This window comes from Bos grunniens, chromosome 11 (genome assembly GCF_055505025.1).
Source record: "Bos grunniens cultivar Pamir isolate PY7600 chromosome 11, Bosgru_T2T1.0, whole genome shotgun sequence".
NCBI lineage: Eukaryota > Metazoa > Chordata > Mammalia > Artiodactyla > Bovidae > Bos > Bos grunniens.
Window position 1 is genome coordinate 104,423,265 of NC_141175.1, and position 23,571 is coordinate 104,446,835.

Here is a 23,571-nt window from a genome sequence, read left to right on the forward strand (position 1 = left end):
CAGGCCCCGCCTTCTAATAGGCCCCACTCTCATCTCCCACTTGAAGACCTGACACGGGTAATCAGGCAGTGCAGGCTGTCGAAGACCACAAGCCACTGCCCCTGCCGGCCAACTTACCCCAGGGCACTGCTCCCACCATCCGTTCTTGGACCCCGCTCCCAGCCCAAGCCCAGCTCCCGACCTCGTCCGTTCCGGACTCAGAGCGACCTCAACTTTCCCCGACTACGCTTTGCCTCGGATAAGCACCAAAGCGTCGCTCAGGCCCCTGCCTCCGAGGTCTCCTCCCAGGTCCTGCCCCCAACCAGGCCCCACCCCTCTAGCATCTAAAATGGGCGCAGCAAAGCCCAGCGCAGGCTGGCGAAGACTGCAGCTCTCACCAACTCCCATGGCTCCCTCGGCCCCAGGGCCCGCCCTCCTCGGTCCCACCTTCTCAAGGCCCGCCCATCTCGCTCCGCCCCAAGCCCCTCCGCAGCCCCGTCCACCAAAGACCTGCCCCCTCCTGAAACAGCTGCACTCTGGCCAAGCTGCCCCAGGGCTCGCTTCTCGCACCCCGCGCTCTCACCTCCAGCTTCCAAGTCTGGCGCACGTAGTCGCGCACCATGGCGTCGCGAAGATTGTCAAATACCCCGGGCTGCGGCTCGAGCCCCGACGGCCGGTTGCAAGGCTTGCGCAGGTTGCAGGGCAGCCCGTCGGGGTCGCGTGAATAGAACTCGCAGAGCTCAGCCGGGCCGCAGTGCGCCTTTCCTCCCGCGATAGCGTAGGTGCCGTTGAGCTGGCGCTCGATGGGGAAGTGGTGGAAGCGCACTTCGTGCACGAGCGACAGCACGTAGCCGCCCAGCGAGCGCAGGCACTGCCGCAGCAGGAAGAGCCCGTCGGCCATGCCCGCCAGCTTCAGGTGCTCCTCGGCCTCGGCGCGCGAGATGCTGCCGTAGAAGAAGGGCAGGTGCGCCGCGGGGTCCGGCATCGCCGCCTCCCTGTGCAGGGTGCGTGGCCTTGCGCCTCTCCAGACCCTGTGGGTTCAAAACGGGATTGAGGGCACGTCAGGGCCTTGGTTTCCCTTCCTGAACCCATCCATTGGACCCAGAGATAGGAGGAGAGACCCCTTGTTAAAGGGCATCCGTGCAGCACAGCTGTGTGTGCCAGTCGTGCAGAAACTGATCTGTGCCGGAGTCAATTTGGAAAGGCGCCTTTCCCTGCTGGACTCAGACTGGGGAGTCCTAAACCAGCCTTCGACTTTTCAGACCTAGTCCGGAGCACCCAGGCACCCCTCACTGGCCTGCACACACACACGCACCGGGCACATCTATGTCCCAAACACGTGTTGGATTCTTACAGTGTTTCAGGCTGGAGATACGGGTGAATAAGACAGACATGGTCTCTGCCCTCCCCGAGATGACAGTGAGGGAGGGAGGATGCAATAAACAAAGAAGAGACAAAAATAATAATTACAGATTGAGGTCAGTGTTTTAAAGGAAATAGAGTGAGACCAAGAAAGAAGCCACTGTAGTCGGGATGGTCACAATCTCTGAGGAGGTAGCATGTGAGCTGAGATCTGAAGGATAAAGAGGACCCCACTTCTCAAAAAGCATCAGGCAGAGGGAACAGCAAGTACAAAGGCCCTGCAGCTGGAACAACCTTTGCTCACCAAAGGAGCTTGACCATTTGCTGCTGGGAGCCAGGGTGAGGAGGCTCGGCATACGCAAAGGCGGGATCAAGCCTCAGGAGTCCCCTTGGAAATTCTAGAGCGTCTACCCCCAAAACCAGAGTCTGCCTACTTTCTGCTTTGGACTCTCACCTACACCTCTGACTTTACGGGGGGCTGTCCCCCACTACCTCTCTCTGAAAAAAGCGTTAACTTACAGCTCCAGTTAATAATTCCTGGGTGTGACAGTGTTTCAACCTACAAACTCCTTTGGAAGTCCTCTAGCCGGCCTGAATAGGTTTTTCCGGCCACATGTGATTGTTCAGAGCCTCCCAACTGTGAGAGGCATAAGATGTTCTAAACTGTCTAAATACAGATTCCTTTGAGCAGTTAAAAGATTGACTAGAAATTGTATTGGTGAAGGGTTTTTCACTTGTTGGGCCAATGTTTGCTGCTAAGTCTCCATATCCCTTACCTGCTGTGTCCCTGGCAGTGTATTGATTAATGTAATTCGTGTAAGTAGTAGCTTTATTGTTTGTAACCTGGGACCCTTGAGTTAATTCTTTTTCTTGTTATAGCCCACCACACCTTTGCCCTGTAGGAATGCAACTTTAATGCTTTTGGAGGGTGGTGCCTGACCAATCACCTTTAGAGAAAAATAAGTTTTTGAAGAAAGGGTCTTAAAATGTTAACAGGCCTCCGGGCCAGGAGATGATGCAAATCACCTAAGCTTTTGCATATGATAAGTTTGCAGGGAGAAAGCCTGGCTTACTGCATGACTCTACCCCTTCCCCCATTATCCTCTATGCACAACTTAAGGTATAAAAACGACTTTGGAAAATAAAGTGCGGGCCTTGTTCACCGAAACTTGGTCTCCCCATGTCGTTCTTTCTCTCACCTTCTGGCTGAATTATTCAGCCTCTTTTCTCCACTGAATTTCCTCACTGAGCTATCCTTATTTAACCACTCTTTACGTCCTTAATTAACGTTTAATTAAGCAGTTGTTTCCTGATCCTCGCCGATGCCGTCCCAGCTTCGAATTCCCTGGATCCACCGGGGCTGGACCCCGGCAAGTGGCGCCCACAACAGGCTAATTCGAAGGTAGCTACCTCAGAAAAAGTGTTGAGAAAGTGTTGAATTTACGGGACTGATAGGCCCGCACCCAGGGTGTCCCACTGTAGGACAGACAGGGCGAGTAATGGTGGGAAGTGTTAAAGGGGTTTGAGAGGAAACCCGGTTTTTATTGAAAGTGTCAAAGTGGTTTGAGAGAAAACCCGGTTTCTAGAGTTAAAAGGTTGAAATAAACCCGATCTTTGAAAACTAAACCTAAATATTCTGCTATACTTAATTTTCTGACATGGATAACACTGAATCAAATGAAAGACAGCTCTTTATAGGAGTAATTTTGCAGTTATTAAGTAAGAGAGGAATCAAAGTTAAAAAATCTACCATTCAATCATTTTTTTCATTTGTACAAGAATAGTGTCCTTGGTTTCCAGAAGAGGGTACTGTTAATTTAGATACTTGGGTGAAGGTAAAAAAACAACTAAACACTTATCCTATAAATATGATTAAAAATGTTCTGGACCCCCGTCATGAGGCTGTTGGATAGCCTATGGGAGAGGCTATAGCGGTGGATGGTAGTGGGTCTCCACCTTCTGCGCAGATCATATTTTCTGCCATTGACGAAGAAAAGGGAGACTGTGCTCTACCTCTGGAGGAAGGAGAGGGCTTACAGGACGCTGCGGCCTGGCGCCCTGGTGAGCCCCCTCCCCCTCTACACAAACCTTTAAAAATTTAGCCAACAATTTCTGATTTAAGGCGACTACCCCACCTCCGCTTGCACCTCCCAGGGCCTAGGAATTCCCCAGTTTACATCCAAAGCCTCCCAGAGCATTGCCTAAGGCTGAAAAAGATTTAAAAAAAAATTTTTTTTTTCTTTTAAACAAAGGAGCTTTTAAAGAATACACAATATACAGAGCCTGCTCCTTGCAGAAAAACCCCTCAGGGGGCCCCACCCAAGCAAAAAAAAAGGAAAGAAAAATAATCGTAATAGAAAAAGATTCTACAAATAAAAAGTGTTTCTCTTATGACCAAGCAGAACGGTAAGGGGATTTAGCAACAGTATTAACCCCTGCTGGTTGCTCCAATTCCAATGGGAGTGGCTGGCCTCCTACCTGAGGGCATTGTAGGACTCGTGCTAGGGCGTAGCTTGCTTTCTTTTCAAGGAATTTCGGTGGTGCATAGTGTAGTAGATTCTGATTATATTGAGAAATTAAAGTTTTTGACCTTGCTGCCTACTAAAACTGTGCAAATTAATAAAGGTCTAAGAGTAACACCGCTTTTGCTTTTACCTTATCAGACAGGATAAAACTTGACTTCTCAAGCTAAGAGCTATAGAGCATTTAGATCTAGTGATCTAGCTTTTTGGGTACAGGAAATTACAGCTTCTAGGCCTTTAAAAAATTTTTTTTAATTCAAGAAAATAAAGTGTCAGGACTATTAGACACAGGAACAGACGTCTCTTAACATTGCTGGGAAAGACCGGCCCAGTTCCTGGCCAACACATATTACTGAAAATGAGTTGGTGGGATAAGAGAAAGTGGTATGCGGGGTGGGAATGCTGTAGAGAAAAAGGTGAGGGAGAGTTTAAAACCTTGAAGAGTAGTGAGTTCCCCGTTGCTGGAAATATTCAAGCAAAGATTAGATGGTTGCTTGTCATCTAAAAAGCTATAGACCAGATTTAGGTTATAAAACAATAACTGGAGAAGCTTATAAAGATGTTGTGCAACACCTCTTTACTTGCTTCTCATATTTAGGTCTGCCAAAAGTTTTGAAAACTGATAATGCCCCTTTGAAGCTGCGGAGAGTACTAACTTTAAATGATTTCTGAAAAGTATTAGGGGACATTAATTGGATACGCCCACATTTAAAACTGACTACTGCAGATTTAAAGCCTTTGTTTGATTGCTTAAAAAGCGATCCTAATTCCAGTTCTAAGAGAAAGTTGACTAATGAGACAGAGTAGGCTCTTGTTAAAGTAGATGAGACTTTAAATGATCAGTTAATTAGGATTAATATTACCAAAAGATGAGATTAAATTATTCTTGCCACAAAACATACACCTACAGGGTGATTGTGTCAAAAAGGCCCATTGGTCCCATCTACCAGTGACCCCAAGAAAAATACTTTTATCTTATCCCAGCTTGGTGGCACAGTTAATTATAAAAGGAGGAAAAAAGAAGTGTGGAACTTTTTAGAAAAGAAGTAGCAAATATAATAATTCCATTCAATAAGGATCAACTACAAGTCTTTTACAAAATAGTGATGATTGGCAAGTTGCCCTGATACATTTCAGGGGTCAAATTTTGTTTCATTTGCCCTCAAGCCCCCACAGTAGTTAAAAGTTCAAAAATGTTAGATTGGCAGTTTGAGGATACCTGTGGAACTTTCCAACCCTATGTAGTTCCTACGCTCCCCTTTACCCTATGGGGGAGGGACGTGCTGTCTCAAATAAGAGATACTCAGAGAAGGGTTTTCTCAATTTCTTAGTTGTCAACAGGCGGTACAATTAACAATACTTTATATATTGTTATAAATACATAGTATAAATATATTTGCCTAATTACAGTTTGCCTAATTAGGTATGGGTATAAATAAAATATAATAAAGGTATACCTAATTCTATTTATAGATCTATACTTAATTTGTATATAAATTAATATGTATACTATATATGCATATTATATATATACTGTATAATTAAATATGTATTGCAGTAATATAATGTGTGTGTGGCTGATATTAATTGGTATGGATTGATGTGCTGTGATGATATATGTTCTATATACTGTATAATTATATTATATATGTGTGACAAGTATTATTGCAGTACATTGGTTTGTTTTGGTTGGTATTAGCTGTGTACGTGTTGTATTGCTGTAATATATATTAATTAATATATTAATTATAAAGATTAGTTCAAGTATATTGATTTATATATATTATATGTCAATAAGTTTATACTTGTTGCCATATATAAATACATATATAAATACATTTTGCATTTAGGTATATCTGTATACCAAAATGAGATAAGGAGGCTATACATTTATTATTTAAATTTATACAGAGACCTAAACTAAACATTAGACCTAAATTAACATATCCCTAAATTTATGTTGTTAAAATGTAAATTTTAAAACTTTAAAAAATTAAATTGACAACTGCTTGACAATTCCTTTGCCATAAAACCCCCATAGGTGTAATTGGGGTAGCCAGACAAAAAATTGGTTTTATTGCAAAACGGCCCCCTAGAGTGGGTCCATCTTCCCGCTCAAACCAAAAAAAAAGTAGCGGCTTCTTATCCAGGATTGATAGCTACTTTGATATTAAAGGAAAAAAGCGGAGCATTGAATTATTTGGTAAAGAGCCATCAGAAATTTTAATTCCATATAATAAAGAACAACTTGATGCTCTTCTAATGTTCGAGGATTGGCAGATTGCCATAGGAAATTATTGTGGTCAAATTTTGCATCATTTACCCTCGCATGTTTTGCTCAATTTTATGTCCAAACATCCAGTTATTTTTCCTGTCAGATGCAGTCTCCTATTCCAAATGCTCAGATAGCCTTTACTGATGGGTCAGCAAACGGTAAAGCCTCCATAGTTACTAAAAATCACCAAAAGGTTTTAGAAACACAGGAAACTTCAGCTCAAAGAGCTGAAATAACAGCAGTCATAGAGGATTTTGATATGTTTGCAGATGAGGAATTTAACCTTTATTCTGATTCTCAATATGTAGTCAAGCTGTTTCCACATATTGAATCTGCAGTTTTGCCTGAAAATAAAACTACCATATTTCATTTGTTAACTAAATTACAGCAACAAATTTGGAAAAGAAATAAAATATTTTTCATTGGACACATTTGGGCTCATTCTGGATTGCCCAGCCCTTTAAATGCCTTTAATGATTTGGCTGACTTATTAACCAGAAATACAGTGGCTACTGTGATTGAGGAGGCCAGAGCCTCTCGCTTACTTCATCATCAAAATGCTACTGCCTTAAGATATCAATTCCAAATTCCCAGACTGCTCAAGAGATTGTGCGTTCTTGCCTACACTGCCCCACTGTTTATAGTAGTCTACCTATGGGAGTTAATCCTCGGGGTCTCAAACCTAACGTACTCTGGCAAACGGATGTAACTCACGTCTCTTCATTTGGAAAACTGCCCTTTGTTCATGTAATTGTAGATACCTTTTCTCACGTTATTATTGCAACTGCTCGTACCGGAGAGGCAGTTAAAGATGTGATACAACATCTCTTTACTTGTTTTTCATATTTGGGCCTGCCAAAAGCTCTGAAAACTGACAATGCTCCTGCTTACACTTCTAAGTCTTTTCAGGAATTTTGTATAAAGTTTCAGATTAAACATAATACTGTCATCCCTTATAATCCCCAGAGACAGGCCATTGTTGAAAGAGCGCATCAAACATTAAAAATCCAAATTCAAAAACTAAAAGAAGGGGAGTTTAAGTATAGCTCTCCCCATCAAATCTTGCAACATGCTCTTTTCCTAATAAATATTCTAAATACTGATCTGGCCAGAACTACTGCAATGCTATGTCATTGGTGCCTGGAGCAATTAAATGCAAAGCCATTAGTCAAATGGAAGGACCTCCTCTCAGGACAATGGAAGGGTCCTGACCCATTATTAACTAGCGGTGGAGGATGTGCTTGTATTTTTCCACAGGACGCAGATTCTCCAATTTAGATCCGGGACAGGCTGATTCGCCATGTTGCAGTCCCCCAGACATCCAGTTCCCCCATTGCTTGGATCATAAAAGAGGAGGGGCACTCCTCTGCACAGAACAGCCGCGCGTCGGGAGCCGGGCTGGACCAGCCTGGCTGCCGGGGCCCAGTGCACAGCGCTCGCAGCCGATAGCCCCGCCAGCGTCTGTCTGCTTGGCCTTACTGTCTGTCTGTCCGGCTTGGCCGCTGCTGAGCCCGAGGCCGGTTCAGCGAGGGAGCAGGGGCGGCGCCCGCCGACAGGGGAGGCAAGATAAACATGGAGATCCCGGCGAGACTGACGGGGCTGCTGCAGTGCGAACTCCAGCCAAAAAATAATTCTACTTATTCTGTTTTGGCTTGTCTACCCTCTCCTTATGTTTTTCTCTTTACCAACGATTCTGGAAAACTTAATGTACATATGACTTTCACTGGTGGACCCAATGTAGTAACTTGTGAACAATGTATGCTCTCATCTTGTTTAAACCCTCGATATGTTTGCTTCTTTGTAGTGTTACAACGTCCACCTTATCTTATGATGTAACCACTTATTGATATGATAATTTTGGTCTTGCTGTATTACAACAACTACAGGATTTAATGCGATCGCGATGGTTTGTGGGCTTACTTATTTTAGGAATATCAGCTTTAATAGCAGCAATTAGTTCTGTTACTGTGGCAGCAATATCATTGACTCAACAAGTGCATACTGCCCAATATGTTGATACCATGTCTAAAAGTGTTTCTTTAACTCTAGCAACCCAGGAAGCTATAGATAGGAAATTAGAGCTGAGGGTAGATGCTTTAGAGGAGGCAATAATGCATATTGTGACTGAGTTACAGGCTTTAAAAGTGAAAATGGCTCTGTCTTGCCACGCTGATTACCGGTGGATATGTGTGACATCTTTAAAGGTAAACGAGACAGATTACGAATGGGAAAAAAATCAAAAATCATATCTCAGGTGTTTGGAACAGCTCTGACATTGGCCTGGACTTAGGGAAACTTCATAATCAAATACAGACCCTGGAACACTCTCGACTGGATTTTACCGCCGCTGGAGCAGCTAATGACTTTTTTCACACTTTCTCTAACTTCATTTCAGGAAAAAACATTCTGTCTAATATCCTTGGATACGTCGCTACTGGTGCTTTAATTTTGCTTCTCAGAATCATTCTTCCTTGTATTGTCAGGATTCTTCGGCAGAACATTCAGAAGCTCTCGAGTGAGCTGCATCTGGCTGTTTTAAGAAATAAAAAAGGCGGAGATGCCGGGAGCCAGCGTGAGGAGCTCCACCCATGGCAAAGGTCATGAGGAAGGAGGCTCGGCATACGCAAAGGCGGGATCAAGCCTCGGGAGTCCCCCTGGAAATTCTCGAGCATCTACCCCCAAAACCAGAGTCTGCCTACTTTCTGCTTTGGACTCTCACCTACACCTCTGACTTTACAGGGGGCTGTCCCCCACTACCTCTCTCTGAAAAAAGAGTTAACTTACAGCTCCAGTTAATAATTCCTGGGTGTGACAGTGTTTAACCTACAAACTCCTTTGGAAGTCCTCTAGCCTGCTTGAATAGGTTTTTCCAGCCACATGTGATTGTTCAGAGCCTCCCAACTGTGAGAGGCATGAGATGTTCTAAACTGTCTAAATACAGACTCCTTTGAGCAGTTAAAAGATTGATTAGAAATTGTATTGGTGAAGGGTTTTTCACTTGTTGGGCCAATGTTTGCTGCTAAGTCTCCATATCCCTTACCTGCTGTGTCCCTGGCAGTGTATTGATTACTGTAATTCGTGTAAGTAGTAGCTTTAATGTTTGTAACCTGGGACCCTTGAGTTAATTCTTTTTCTTGTTATAGCCCACCACACCTTTGCTCTGTAGGAATGCAACTTTATCTAATGCTTTTGGAGGGTGGCGCCTGACTAATCACCTTTAGAGAAAAATAAGTTTTTGAAGAAAGGGTCTTAAAATGTTAACAGGCCTCCGGGCCAGAAGATGATGCAAATCACCTAAACTTTTGCATATGATAAGTTTGCAGGAAGAAAGCCTGGCTTGCTGCCTGACTCTACCCCTTCCCCCATTATCCTCTATGCACAACTTAAGGTATAAAAACGACTTTGGAAAATAAAGTGCGGGCCTTGTTCACCAAAACTTGGTCTCCCCATGTCGTTCTTTCTCTCACCTTCTGGCTGAATTATTCAGCCTCTTTTCTCCACTGAATTTCCTCACTGAGCTATCCTTATTTAACCACTCTTTATATCCTTGCTGCTACTGCTAAGTCACTGCAGTGTGTCCGACTCTGTGTGACCCCATAGACGGCAGCCCACCAGGCTCCCCGTCCCTGGGATTCTCCAGGCAAGAACACCAGAGTGGGTTGCCATTGTATTGGTGAAGGGTTTTTCACTTGTTGGGCCAATGTTTGCTACTAAGTTTCCATATCCCTTACCTACTGTGTCCCTGGGAGTGTACTGATTAATATAAATGGTGTATAGGAATGTAAGTAGTAGCTTTAATTTTTGTAACTTTGGACCCTTGAGTTAATACTTTTCTTGTTATAGCCTACCACACCTTTGCCCTGTAGGAATGCAACTTTAATGCTTTCGGAGGGTGGCGCCTGACTTTAGAATAATCAGCTTTAGAGAAAAATAAGTTTTCTGAAGAAAGGGTCGTAAAATGTTAACAGGCCTCCTGGCCAGAAGATGATGTAAATCACCTAAACTTTTGCATATGATAAGTTTGCAGGAAGAAAGCCTTGCTTTGATAAGGATCAAGGACTGCTGACCTTGCATGACTCTACCCCTTCCCCCATTATCCTCTATGCATAACTTAAGGTATAAAAACTACTTTGGAAAATAAAGTGCGGGCCTTGCTCACTGAAGCTTGGTCTCCCCATATCATTCTTTCTCTCACCTTCTGGCTGAATTCCCATCTGGAGCGTGGAGGCTCGTCATGCCTACTAATTTTGCCTGGGCTTTTAAGATTTGACCGGGGAGACCTTAGTGTCTCCTCTCCTTCAGGAGAACGGGAGGATGCCTGTGGCCTACGTAGGTGACGCAAACTCCTTGTCTTGGAGTTTTATTGGCTTTCCACGTAAACCAAGTTATTCAGCCTCTTTTCTTCACTGAATTTCTTCGCTGAGCTATCCCTATCTAACCACTCTTTATATCTTTAATTCTATTGTATCCTGATCGCCGAAGCCGTGTCCCCTTCAAATTCCCTGGATCCACCAGGGCTGGACCCTGGTAGGTAACTAAACTTTCACACGCCGTGGAGCAGCCTAGCCCCTGCGCCACAGCTCCTGGGCCCACACACTCTGGAGTCCAAGTGCCACAACTGGAGAGCATGCACCGCGGTGCAAGAGCCCTCATTATACGATGAAGATGCTGAGTGCCTGTCACAACTAGGACCGATGCAGCCAAATTTAAAATAAATTTTAAAATATATTTTTTAAAGGCACCATAAAATATTGAACCCCAGTCAATGATCTGTGTGCAGAAATATTTAGGTGTGATGGGTAGTGTAGTGATGACTGTCATTTATTTTGAAAGGAAGGCATCCAAAAGCAAAAGTTGATGTATGGATAAATAGATTGATATAGTTGAGTCTTGCTGTCTGCAATATTTCTATAAGGTATTGAGTGAGGAAGTACTAAGCCATTGCTTCTAGAAGAAATTCGGGGTTAAGTTCCTTTAAGTCTCTGGTCACACAATTTTCATCAACAGATCAGTATATAACCTTGTTTTATTTACTTCTGTTTAAAAACACCTTACATAATTATATTGATGCACTAGCACTGAACTCTTGGCCAACAGCCCTATAAGCTTATTCAACACGTACTGTTTCTGGGAGGCGTAGCTCAGCCTTCCTGCACTTAGGAACACTAAACAGCACCTCAGTGCTGCCCTTGGGGACCATTTACACAGTGAAATTATGGACAAATAGCACAAAAATGTGGTACCAAATAGACTGTGAGAAAGAGACTTGTTTACAATATGAGCTGAAACGAGAAGGCAAAGCATTGCGTTGTTCAGCCTCTGCAGGAACCAGCATGTGGGTTGACTCAAATTTCACACCGCTCTGCACATGCCCTCCAACGACCGTGAAAGTGCAACGAGCATAAGCTTGGAGTTTACAAATAAATTTTAGTAAGCAGGCGAGTTGGGAGATACAGAATCCAATAATAATGAGGATCAAGTACATGTTATGAAGCAAATATAGCAAAATTCCACTGTAAAATCTAAGAGGTAGATAATTTGTACAACGAATTGTTCTCATTTTCTGTATGTTTTTAAGTTTTTATATAATGTCGAAAAAATTATGCCCATAACAGTTTCTGGTTGTTTCTCTACTAAGATGAGTCCAGTTAAGGCCACCCGGACATAGTTTTGCATTCAAGGAAGGGTCCTCGGGCACCCTTTTTAGTTCAGCAATTATAAGCAGGGGGTGGAAAGAAAGCTTTTGTGGACTGAGAAAGGCTGCCTTTCCCTGGTGTTCAGGGACTTGCAAAGACAGGCACTGGGACTGAGTGAGAATCATTTGAGGCTTGAATCAAGGCAGCTGGATTCAGGAAGAGGGGCCAGAAGCAGCATTCTAACCAGACGGCTTCTGACACTGGGGTTGGGAGGGCCAGAGTTGGGGGTGGGGGGCAGGCCCTGGATGTCCCAATAGTTACAGGCAGGTGATTAACTGGGGACCAGGAAATGCAGTCACCATCCCATTTATTGTTTTTGTTGAATTGCTAAGTCATGTCCAACTCTTTTTGACCCCATGCCCTGTAGCCTGCCAGGCTCCTCTGACCTTGGGATTCTCCAGGAAAGAGTACTGGAGTGGATAACCATTTCCTTCTCCAGGGGATCTTCCCGACCCAGGGATCAAACCTGTGTCTCCTGCAATGGCAGGAAGATTCTTTACCACTGAGCCACCAGAAAAGCTCCCATCATCCCTTAAGAGTGTTTAAAGAATCGGAGGACTTCCCTGGTGGTCCAGTGGCTAAGACTCCGAGCTCCCAATGCAGGGTTGGGGGGAGAAGGCAGCGAGACTGATCCCTGGTCGAGGTATTATATCCCACATGCCTCAACTAAAGATCCTGCAGCAACTAAGACCTGGCACAGCCAAATAAATAAATAATAAAAGTTTTAAAATAAAAAGCTTTGGTTCAAAATTAATAACCAACAAGGACATGGAACTTTACAGCACAGGGAACTCTACCCAATATCATGTGGCAGCCTGGATGGGAGGGGCGTTTGGGGGAGAATGGATACATGTATATGTGTGGCTGAAACTGTTCACTGTTCACCTGAAACTACCACAACATTGTTAATCACCTACACCACAATACAGAATAAAAAGTTTAACGTTTGAAAAAAAAAATAGAGTCAGGATGGCTTCTAGGTATTCATCCTAGAAAAATGGAAACTTAGGTTCACACAAAGACCTGCACAGGAGTGTTTACAGCAGCTCTGCTCACGATTGCCAACATGTAGGAAGAACTCAAAGGCTTCCCTGGTGGCTCAGATGGTAAAGATTCTGCCTACAGTAAGGGAGACCCAGGTTCGATCCCTGGGTTGGGAAAATCAACGTTTTCCAGCAGTTGAAGAAAGTGGGGGTACATCCCACGTGGGATCCTACTCTATCATGAAATGGAAGGACATGGTGCTGCATACACATGAATGAACCTGAAAGGCATCATGCTGAGAGCAAAGGGCCAGACTCAAAAAGCTACAAACCATCTGATTCCATTCGGAGCTGCAGAACAGGTGGAGGCTGCTGAGGCTGCAGACCAGCTGGGAAGTGGGGGCGTCAGGATATGGACTGATTACAGAGGGGGATGAGGGAATTCAGAAGAACAGCCTGTATCTTAAGATAGTTTCTCAGCTGTATGCCTTTGTCAAATCTTACAGTTTTTCACTAAAAGGGGTAAATTTTACTGTATGTAAATGATACTTTATGTAAAGAGAAGAGGCAGCAGGAAACTATAGACACGATGTGCACATGCGCTCAGTCGCGTCTGACTCTTTGCCACCCCGTGGACGGTAGTCTGCCAGGCTCCTCTGTCCATGGGGTTCTCCAGGCAAGAATACTGGAGTGGACTGCCCATTCCTCCTCCAGGAGATCCTCTAGACCCAGGGATTGAACCTGCATCTACACGCCTCCTGCATCGGCAGGTGGATTCCTTACCCCTGCGCCACCTGGAAAGCCCACATATAGACATACCAGGCATTAAAAACATTAATTAAAAAGGGAAAAGAGCAGGCTGTCTACACGCCTGTCATTATCTGCTCCCCCCACCTCCACCTGGCTGCCCTCCAGCTGCCAAGGTATCACCACCTGATGGGCACCAGGCACCCTCTTCGAGGCTGGGTCCCCTGAGTGATGGACACTGTGACCACTCCCGCTCCTGCTTGAGCATCGCGGCTCTCTTGAGTCCTTCACCAACCCCCCGGCTTGCCTCCTTCCTCTCTGATGGTTCCTGTTCTCTCTCCTTCTCCATCCTCTGTTCCCAACTCAGGCCATTCTGTCTCTGCCTGCCCACGCAGCTGCTCCCACCTGTCTAGTCCAGAGCTCGTCCCCTGTGGTCTGTTTCTGCTGCTATCACCGCCTTTGATCTGCACCAGCTGTTTACTATTAATAAAACCTGAGATCCAGATCTAACTCACGTAGTGCCTGTGGTTGGCTAAACCCCACAGTCTGTTTCCCACACGAGCTGAAGCTCTGGGGTCTGCAAGTTGCTTTTAGGTAGTTCTCCCCCAGGGCCTCCCTGGCTCAAGAAGCTACTGTGTGGGACTTCCCTGGTGGCCCAGTGGTTAGGACTCCACCTTCTGATGCAGGGGGTGTGGGTTCAGTCCCTAGTTGGGGGAGTTAAGATCCCACATCTCTCAGGGACCAAAAACCCAAAACATAAAACAGAGGCAATGTTGTAACAAATTCAGTAAAGACTTAAAAATGACCCACATCAAAAACAAAACAAAACAACTTTTAAAAAATAAAAAAGGACCTTCAGTGGCTCCCTCCTGCCTACATCATTGAATCTATTAATAACTGAATTCCTCGGCCCTTCCTTTGCTCCAGCGAGGCTGTGCTATTTGAAGTGAATTTCTTCAAATTCACTTCCATGCTTGAATCCATGCAGTGCCCGCCACTGGGTACCTCCTCCCCACTCCTCTCTGCTCCCCCGGTCCAGCCAGCCCAGCCTGGCAGACTCACAGCCCTGCTCCTCAAGGGGATCAGAACCTGAGACAATGCAGCAAAGTGGAGGTTCGTCCAGGGACAGCGGGGAGGGGTGGGGGTGGTGAAGCTGGCCTCTGGGGCCGGAAGCTGCGGCAGGAAACTGTCAACAACACGGTTTGAGAAGCTCCGCCCCGCGGGGCCGCAGGTGCAGCCTGGGTAGCCAGAGGCAGGTCGGTGCAGAGGCGGGAGCGGGGAGAGTCCGGCCCTGGGGACCCTGTCCAGGGCCAGAAGTTGTGATGGCCCACCTCGGACCTGAGTCCAAGGTGTCCCAGAGGCTGGAGCCTTCCCGTGCATCCTCAGTTTTATCCCCACTTCCCTGTCTCTTTGTAAATAACAAAGACAGCAGTAACCGCAGCAGCTTCCAGAAGGGCCTGGCCAGTCTGCAGCTTCCTGGAGGACCAGATGTTTCTGTCCTGAGCCAAGTCCCCACAGACTGCATGACTCTCCCAGGAGATGCGCCCACCATACTCTCCCACCACACTCCTGCCCAGGCTGACTCCCCCCAGGCTCCCCTTGAGCTTGCGAGCTCCTCGTGAACTCAAAGATGCTCATCTGGCCTTCCCAGAGTTTGCAGCTCCATCAGGAGACCACCAGGCTTTCTCACAGCCCAGGCCCTGTGGGGAGGGGAGGAAACCATGATCCTTGGCTAAACAGCTCTATCTGAAATTCCACCCTTCAAGCCTCCTTTCTGGGGCAAGGTAGGGTTAAACTCTATCTGTTCCAGGCACTGCTGGTGCTGCTGCTGCTAAGTTGCTTCATTCATGTCCGACTCTGTGTGACCCCATAGACGGCAGCCCACCAGGCTCCGCCATCCCTGAGATTCTCCAGGCAAGAACACTGGAGTGGGTTGCCATTTCCTTCTCCAATGCATGAAAGTGAAATGTGAAAGTGAAGTCGCTCAGTCGTGTCCGACTCTTTGAGACCCCACGGACTGCAGCCTACCAGGCTCCTCCGTCCATGGGATTTTCCAGGCAAGAGTGCTGGAGTGGGGTGCTATTGCCTTCTCTGCACAGGATGCCCAAATATATTTCAAAGGAAAAAAGGTCAAGGGACCAACTGCATTTTGAAAAGTTGTAGGGAATATATTAGCATATTAAAGGCCCTGAAAAGACCTGCCAGGAAGGACCCTTTTGTTTAATCCCCACACCTGATGAGAAGAGCCCACTCATTGGAAAAGACCTTGATGCTGGGAAGGAAATATTGAAGGCAAAAGGAGAAGAGGGTGGCAGAGGATGAGATGGTTGCACAGCATCAATGACTCAATGGACATGAATTTGAGCAAACTCCAGGAGATGGTAGAGGACAGGGAAGCCTGGTGTGTTGTAGTCCATGGGGTTGCAGAGAGTCAGACATGACTTAGAGGCTCAACAACAACAACAACAAGCCCCACACCTAAGTAGCAGAGCCTGGAAGCACTACTGCTGCACAGAACAGGCTCTGGGCATCCAAAGCCCCAGTTAAATGCCTACCTTGAGACAGCAGAGGGGAGACTGAGGGCATCAGGCTGCCGACAGAATGAGATGATCCAACTGGACTTGGCAGGGAGGCAGGGGGCAGTGGCAGCAGTCAGGTCTGGAGGCCCTGTGTGCCACCCACAGCCCGGCATCAACAGCATTCCCACCCACGGCGCTGCTGGAATGGAGGCACAGCCCCAACTGCCCAGGCCTCCTCTCACAGACCCCAGTCCTCTGCCCGAGATGCCAAGTCCCCCCTGAAGCCACATTTCCTGCTCCCCAGTCCGCTCCAGTGTTCTTGCCTGGAGAATCCCAGGGACAGGGGAGCCTGGTGGGCCCCTGTCTATGGGATCGCACAGAGTCGGACATGACTGAAGCAACCTAGCAGCAGCAGCAGCAGTCCACAGGCCAACAACAGAGGCAGCACAGGCATTTGTCAACTAACAAAACGCCAACTTTGTTCCATTCCGAGTCCCCACGACAGTGGTGAGCACTGTGCCGTGGATGGCGACGGGCTCCCCTCTTTTTCTGACACCATGGCGTGCGATCCGATCATGGGATCACAGATTTATGGGTAGCAGCAATGTGGATCTCGGGGGGAGGTACACTCGCCAAGACCCACCTGGAGGACAGGGCCAGCGATGGTGCCCAGTGCTGGGGGGCTGTGAGGACCCCATGAGGCAAGGCTTGCCCAGCGCTGAGCACGGGCCTAGCCCACTCGCTCCACCGCCTCCTTTTCTGCTTGCAGCCCTCCAGGACTCCCGCCTCACTCCGGCTGAAAGCCCAGGTCCTTACAGCAGCCCCTGAGGCCGTGCACAATCTGCCCTGCCACCTTCTTGTCCTCACTCACTCCCCACCAGCCACACCGGCTTCCTTATGTTACTTGTTGAGAAAACTGGAACAACCTGGGCCTGGTCCAACCTCAGAGCCTTTGCACTGGCTGTTCCCTCTGCCCGAACACCATTCCCTCAACATCTGTCACTTCATTCGGGTCTCAGCCTCCAAGAGGCCCTCGCTGACCTCTGTCTAAAGTCACCTCCCCTTCTCTATCACTGACCCAGTGTTACTGTTCCTCACCATGGAAATTGTGATGTTCTATCAACTTGTTGACACAAGGCCTTTGTCCCCTGCTAGCATGTAAGCCTGAGGAAAGTGGAGACTGTCTTGTTCTCCTGCTTGTGCCAACCAGGCACAGAGTAGGTGCCCAGTAAACTTTGGTGATGGGCAGAGGCTACCCTCTGATACCAGGTACCTGAGAGGGTATGTAGCCTGCTGTGGTGGGTGGGGACGCCTTTGCAGGTTCTTGGAACTCAGCAGTCTGATGAGGGTGGAGAGGTATGGGGGCTTCCCTAGGAGAGGAGAGGGAGTGGAGGACCTAGAGGCTTCCTTCACTAACAGATGGTGGAAGAGGGGACAACCCACTGGAGGAGACTTTGCACAGGCTGTTCCCTCTGCCTGGAACAGCTTGCATGCTCAGCCACTAAGTCGTGTCTGACTCTTTGTGACTCCATAGACTATAGCCTGCCAGGCTCCTCTGTCCACGGGACTCTCCAGGCAAGAATACTGGAGCGGGCTGCCATTTCCTCCTTCAGGGCACCTTCCCAACCCAGGGATCAAACCCACATGTCTTGGGTCTCCTGCACTGGCAAGTGAATTCTTTACCTGGGAAGCCACCCACATGTTTCTCCTAGCCACGTGCCTCAGGTCCCCTCAGCTGTCCCTTCCACGCAGAGATGTTCCATGATTCCCCCTTCCTTCCCCCGCTGAGTCACCTACTCTGTTCTCCCAGGGCCCCCATTCCTCCCGCATCATAGCCCTGATGGCCATGTATGATCAGTGTCTCCGTTTGCCCCACAATCTCTGACCAGCCTGAGCTCCCCAAGGCAGAGCCTACACCTGTCTGGTTTTCATCGTAGCTCCCACTGCCTCCCAATGAATATTTGTCAAATCAGCAACAATAACAATAGCCTGTGTGCTAAAGACTTTATGACACCTCTTGTAAGCATGATCTGTTTAATCCTCACTTATCCCCATTCCTCAGCTAAAAAATCTGAGGCTTGGGGAGGGTAATGTCATATTCAGGGTCATGTGGCCTAAGAGAGGCAGTCAGGATTTGAACCCAGGTTCCTCTGACCCAGCAGCCAGTACTAGCCACTCCAGTGCATGGCCATAAGGAAACGGCATCCGCCACTCTGAGCTGGGTCTCCAGGGCTCCCATGCGTGCCTGGCCCAGGTGCTGCTGCACTCTGAGCTGCCTATGACTGTCAGGGTGCAGACTGCTGGGCTGCTGTGGGGTTGGAGGCAGGTCCTCAGACCTCAAACGCCTCCAAGACCAGCTCTCCACCACCACCACTCCCCACCAACTCCAACCTCTGCTGCCAGGGTTCTAAGGGCTGTGTAACTAGAGCAAGGAGCTAGCCCTCTCTGGGTGTCAGGCTCTGTGACTGTAAAAGGGAGATGGGAAAAAGCTTAGGGGATGGAAAGAGTGGGATGAGTCGGGACAACAGAGCCTGACTGTGAGATCTCATGCTATCCATGCATTGCAGCGTGTCTAGCAGTATCCCTGGCCTCTGTCTTACTAGATGCCAGTAACACCCACTGAGTCGTGACCAAAAATGTCTCCAGACGGTATTGAACGCTCCCAGTGGGGATGGGGGAGGCAAAATTGGCTCCGGTTAAGAAGCACTTCCTTGGGACTTCCCTGGGGTCCAGTGGTTCAGAATCCACCTGCCAGTTCAGGAGACACATGTGCAATCCCTGGTCCAGGAAAATCCCACATGCCGTGGAGCAACGAAGCCCATGGGCCACAACCACTAAGCCCGTGGGCCGCATCTACGGAAGCCCTCGTGCCCTAAGACATGCTCCACGACAAGAGATGCCTCCACGGCAAGAAACCCCCATAAGCCCCACACCACAGCTAGAGTGTAGCCCCCAACTGGCACAACTAGAGAAAGCCTGAGAACAGCAATGAAGATCTGGTGCAGCCAAATAGAGAAATGAATAAATTTTTAAAATAATAATGTTTTTTTTTAAAAAGAAGCACTTCCTTGACCCTATGTTCTGGGTGGGGTGGGGAGCAGCCAGCATGGAAAAGGCTGGTTGCTCAGCCCCTTAGGAGACCCTCCAGGAGCCATGAGACCACCCTGAACTAGTGATAAGAATAAAGACTGTAACATTATGCATATACAGCACCTCCAGCATGCCAGGCACTCGAGAGCAATTCGGTCGCCTAATCCTGACGAGAACACTGCGTGTGGAGAATTCGTGGGTTTGGGACATGAAGGAGGGACAGGAAGAAGGAACCAGCCGAAGGTCACATGGCACACGCACAGTCCGGGCGGCAGAGTCGGGCCCTGAATCGGCCTCCTGGCTCCAGAGTGCACACAAAACACCATCTGCCTGCCCGGCACGCGTCCCCGTCCCCGACAAGGCTGGAGGCCGGGCGGCGACAGGAAACAGCACTGGCAGGGGAAGAGCCCCCGCGGGTGACACCCAGGGACTTACTGTCATAGGACGCAGGCCCTAATCTCTCGGCAAAGCTTTATTAAGCACCTACGGCGTACTGGCCGCCCTGGCTGAGACAACAGCAACAACATTCAGGGACTTTCCTGGTGGGCCAGTGGTTAAGAACTCGCCTTGCAATGCAGCAGACACAGGTTCAATCCCTGGTCTGGGAACAAAGCCCCCCACATGCTGAGAGGCAACTAAGCCCTCACGCGGCCACTACTGAGCCTGCTTGCTCTAGAGCCCAAGAGCCACAACTAGAGTCTGTGCGCGGCAACGAGCGATCCCACATGAAGCAGCACAATCTCGAGTGCCTGCTGCAACTAACACCTGAGGCAGCCAATAAACAAATATTTTAAAAAAGAAACAAAGCTCATCTTGAGCTGTTCACCACACGAACCCGTTCCTTCCTGCCAAGACCCTTCCCTGCCTGGGACAGCTTTCCCAACCTCTCACCCAACAGTCAGGAGCCAAAGAGCCAAGCACATACTAGGCGCCAAAATTTGCTTCTGCATTTAAAAGATGGGCAAACTGAAGTTCAGAGAGGCCAGTCCTTTGCCAAGGACACACGTCAGTTGAGCAGGATTCAAGCTGTTTACTCCTTCACCTCTATCTCCCCTTTAACCTGAGCTGCCTACCAATGGTTGGAGCCTGCCCTGGGCCCCCTCACGCAAACCATCCGGCATTTGGATGTTTGTTTACGGCCCCGTTGATGCTCCCTCATATTCCTGAGCCTGGGGGACAGAGCGCATGTTTTTCTCTGGACATTTCTCTGCTTCCTGGAACTAAGGTTGTCTCACTGACGGGGCCCTGCAGGAGGCTAGGGACTGAGCCGGCATCTGTGGGGCCCCTGAATACACACGTCCATGGCCACTCAGCTGGCGCTCTGGAGAGAGACCTCTTTCCCTCAGGATGGTCACAGGCCACGTCTGCTTCCTTCTCCTGTAGGACACCACCCATGAAAGCCCCACAGCCCTTCTGGTACTCCAGTTCTTCCTGACTCTCTCCTCCTCCTTCCTCCACCAGATCCAGGCCACCCCTAGAGATGGCGGCTAGCTGCTGCTTCATCCAGAATGACTTACCTGGGGATGTGCTGATGGACGCCAAGGCCCGGGCCACCTGCAAGGTGGCGGGTTCCAAAGGCACCAGATAACTGGTTCTAGATGAAGAACTGGGATCCGAGAAACCACTTCGGGCTTCTCTGCAGCCCGAGCGCCCAGCCCAGGCCCCCACCAGCTAACCACCCCCTCATACAGCCCGGCCCGGTGTAAAGAGGTCATACCCCACTAGGGTTTCTCACTCAGATCGGGGGGTGCGGAACCTGAGTCCCCCTCTCCCAGCTGCCCCAGGAGGCCCTGCAGTCGGTGGCCGTGCTGGACGCAGAAGGCCAGAGGACAGCCACTCACCTAGATGCCCCAGAAGACCAGCACGCCCGAGCGGGGCAGGGACGGCCCGGAAGGCCTGGTGTGCTCTTGGAAGCCCTCTTCTGTGAAACTCGGCCTATTTCCTTGATGAGCGAGTAGGAAACGGGGCCGTGTTTGAAGTTTACGTCAAAGTCACAAAGTGCTGCGTTCAAGGAAAATCGCGAGGCCACGTGCTCCGGGGAGGGCAGAGGGCACTTCCCGGGCTGAGCAGAGCCCCCCCAGCAGTGGGAGGAATGGGGCGAGCCACAGGTGGGCTTACACTAGTAGGGTGCTTCCAACAGCATCTCCCAAACCTGGGGAGGGGAGAAGAGGGAGGCTGTGTGCTGGAGAAGCGCTGGGGTAGTGGCAAAGGGAAAGGGATCCCCCAGACTCGCTAGAAACTAGAAAGCCCTACTTTCCCCTCCCAAGGAGGTGTGGACCTGGGGCCTGACCATGGCTGAACTGCTCATGTGAGTTATTTATTCCATACGCAGGTGAAAGCTGGAGAGAGGAGAAACCTAAGAAGTAGGTCCAGACTGCAAAGGTTCAGAGCACTTCCTGTGTGCCAGCCATCAGGCCAACAATGACGGCCCTGTCCCTGCCCTTGGCTCACAGGCTCAAGGAGGGGGCAGCCGAGTCACCAGGGAGGCCAGAGCTGGGAGGGCAGAAACCTAGGCACTGTGTACGCAGCGGAGCCCGATGCAGCCCAGTGCTAGGGACAGACTCTCAGAGGGATGGGTTGTGCTGTCAAGTCTGGGAGATAACGTGTCCCCCCAGCACCCCCCGGAGGGGACAGACTCTCAGAGGGATGGGTTGTGCTGTCAAGTCTGGGAGATAGTGTGTCCCCCGCGCCCCCCGGAGGGGACAGACTCTCAGAGGGATGGGTTGTGCTGTCAAGTCTGGGAGATAGCGTGTCCCCCGCGCCCCCCGGATCCCAGCCCGGCCCCACGGCCCGCACCTGGCCGCTGACCACCTCCTGCGCTGCTCACAGCCTCTTCTCACCCTTTCTTCCCATGTTAGCCCGCCCTCTGACCACGTGACCACCCTCACATCTGCTCCCTCGGCCCGCAGAGCTGTGGGGCAGCAAGGCTGAGTCCGTCCTGGTATCCACTCTGCCCCATCTGCCCTTGGTGCCCCGAGACCTCAGGGCTTGCTCACCCACAGCTCCCTGCCTTCTTGCACGGTGGGGACCTCTTCAGTGGGCCATCACCCTGGGGCCTCAGGGACCTGTGTGGGGCCGTCCTAGGCCCGCTGTTGAGACCCCAGGAACCCTTCTTCTCTTGTGCCTCAGCCCTGCCAGAGCAGGGCTGGGTGCAGCTCCCCAACAGGCCTGGCGCTTCCTCCACGCTTCACCCCAGGTCTCCTTTCCTGGGGCCCTCTCCACAATCTCTACTACCTCCCAGTTCCCTAAGCCCCACTCTCCCCACTCAGGAAATCTTTTCTCTAAGCTCCAGCTTCCCCTACATATGTGTGTGCGCTCAGTACTCAGTCGTGTCAGACTCTTTGTAACCCCATGGACTGTACCTGCCAGGATCCTCTGTCCATGGGATTCTCCAGGCAAGAATACAGCTCTGGGTTGCCATTTCCCCCTCCAGGGGCTCTCCCCAACCCATCTTGCATCTTCCGCATTTACAGGCAGATTCTTTACCACTGAGCCACCTGGGAAGCACCCCCACCCATAGAGTTCCCCTAAAACTGTTTTTGTTAGAAGGCTCCCCTTTCCCCAGGGACATGGTGAAATTCAGGATGCAGAAAGACTCTCTGTTTCCATCCTGCATGTTCTTTTCCCGGGGTAGTGAGGAAAGAACACCCCAGAGAACTGGAAAGGAGCGAAATTACAGCATCAGAACCACATGATCTACAACAATAATAGTAACTCCTACTGAGCACTTACTATGTGCCATATCACTGAATGAATCCATTTTCCAGATAAGGTAAGTGAAATCCAGAGAGGTTAAACCACCAACTCCAAGTGGCCAGAGGTGATGGAGCAGGGCGATCTGGCCCCATAGCCTAGGCGATGATGGACACAGGAGGAGGGAAGCTTGGCTGTAAAGCAGCTCTTGTGGGGCCGGCCCCCCTGAGAGCTGGAAGGTGTGCAGCCTGCCCGTGGGGCACCCGAGGGGAGGCAGCAGTTGGGACTTCCAGATTCCAGGGTCTTAAGGCCTGAGAAAGGGGCTCCCGGCCTCAGAAAGGCACTGGCTTAGCCACCCGCTCACCCCCTTCCGTCCCAGAGACCACGTCCTGAGGGGCCCAGGCCAGCTGGGTGCTCAGACAGTTCTGAGATGGGCCTGCAGATAAGACCACATGTTTTGCCAAAGTGCAGGGCGGTGGATGCATCTTTTGAACACGCAGAGGAAAGAGTGAACGGATGGAAATGTGGGCTGGGAAAGTTGCGGTGCGTTTGCCGCGTGGGTTTGGGTAAACATGTACCTGAGGTGTGTGAAGAGCTCGGAAGAAGCTGATCACTCACTCTCACACTCCCTGGGGCCTTTGGCCAGCCGTGTCCCCGGCTGAACTCTCTTTCCTGACCTCTTCTCCCGTACCTGACTCCTCCTCC

General features: G+C 49.3%; 1 protein-coding gene across 3 annotated transcripts in view; it reads right to left on the minus strand.

The window, feature by feature from the left end:
* ZAP70 (zeta chain of T cell receptor associated protein kinase 70) overlaps positions 1-21,171 on the minus strand; it is a 39,735-nt gene extending 18,564 nt beyond the window's left edge. Inside the window, exons 1-2 of one of the 3 annotated variants that reach the window (XM_086328107.1) lie at positions 21,015-21,171; positions 563-1,010 (exon numbers count right to left, since the gene is read on the minus strand). In XM_086328107.1, the coding sequence (XP_086184233.1) occupies positions 563-964 (402 nt within the window). In that variant the 5' untranslated portion in view covers positions 965-1,010; positions 21,015-21,171. Of the gene's footprint in view, positions 1-117; positions 410-562; positions 1,011-20,690; positions 20,825-21,014 lie in introns of those variants that run through there. The other 2 variants (XM_086328106.1, XM_086328108.1) reach the window with 2 other exon arrangements.
* Between the last annotated feature and the right edge of the window lie 2,400 nt (positions 21,172-23,571).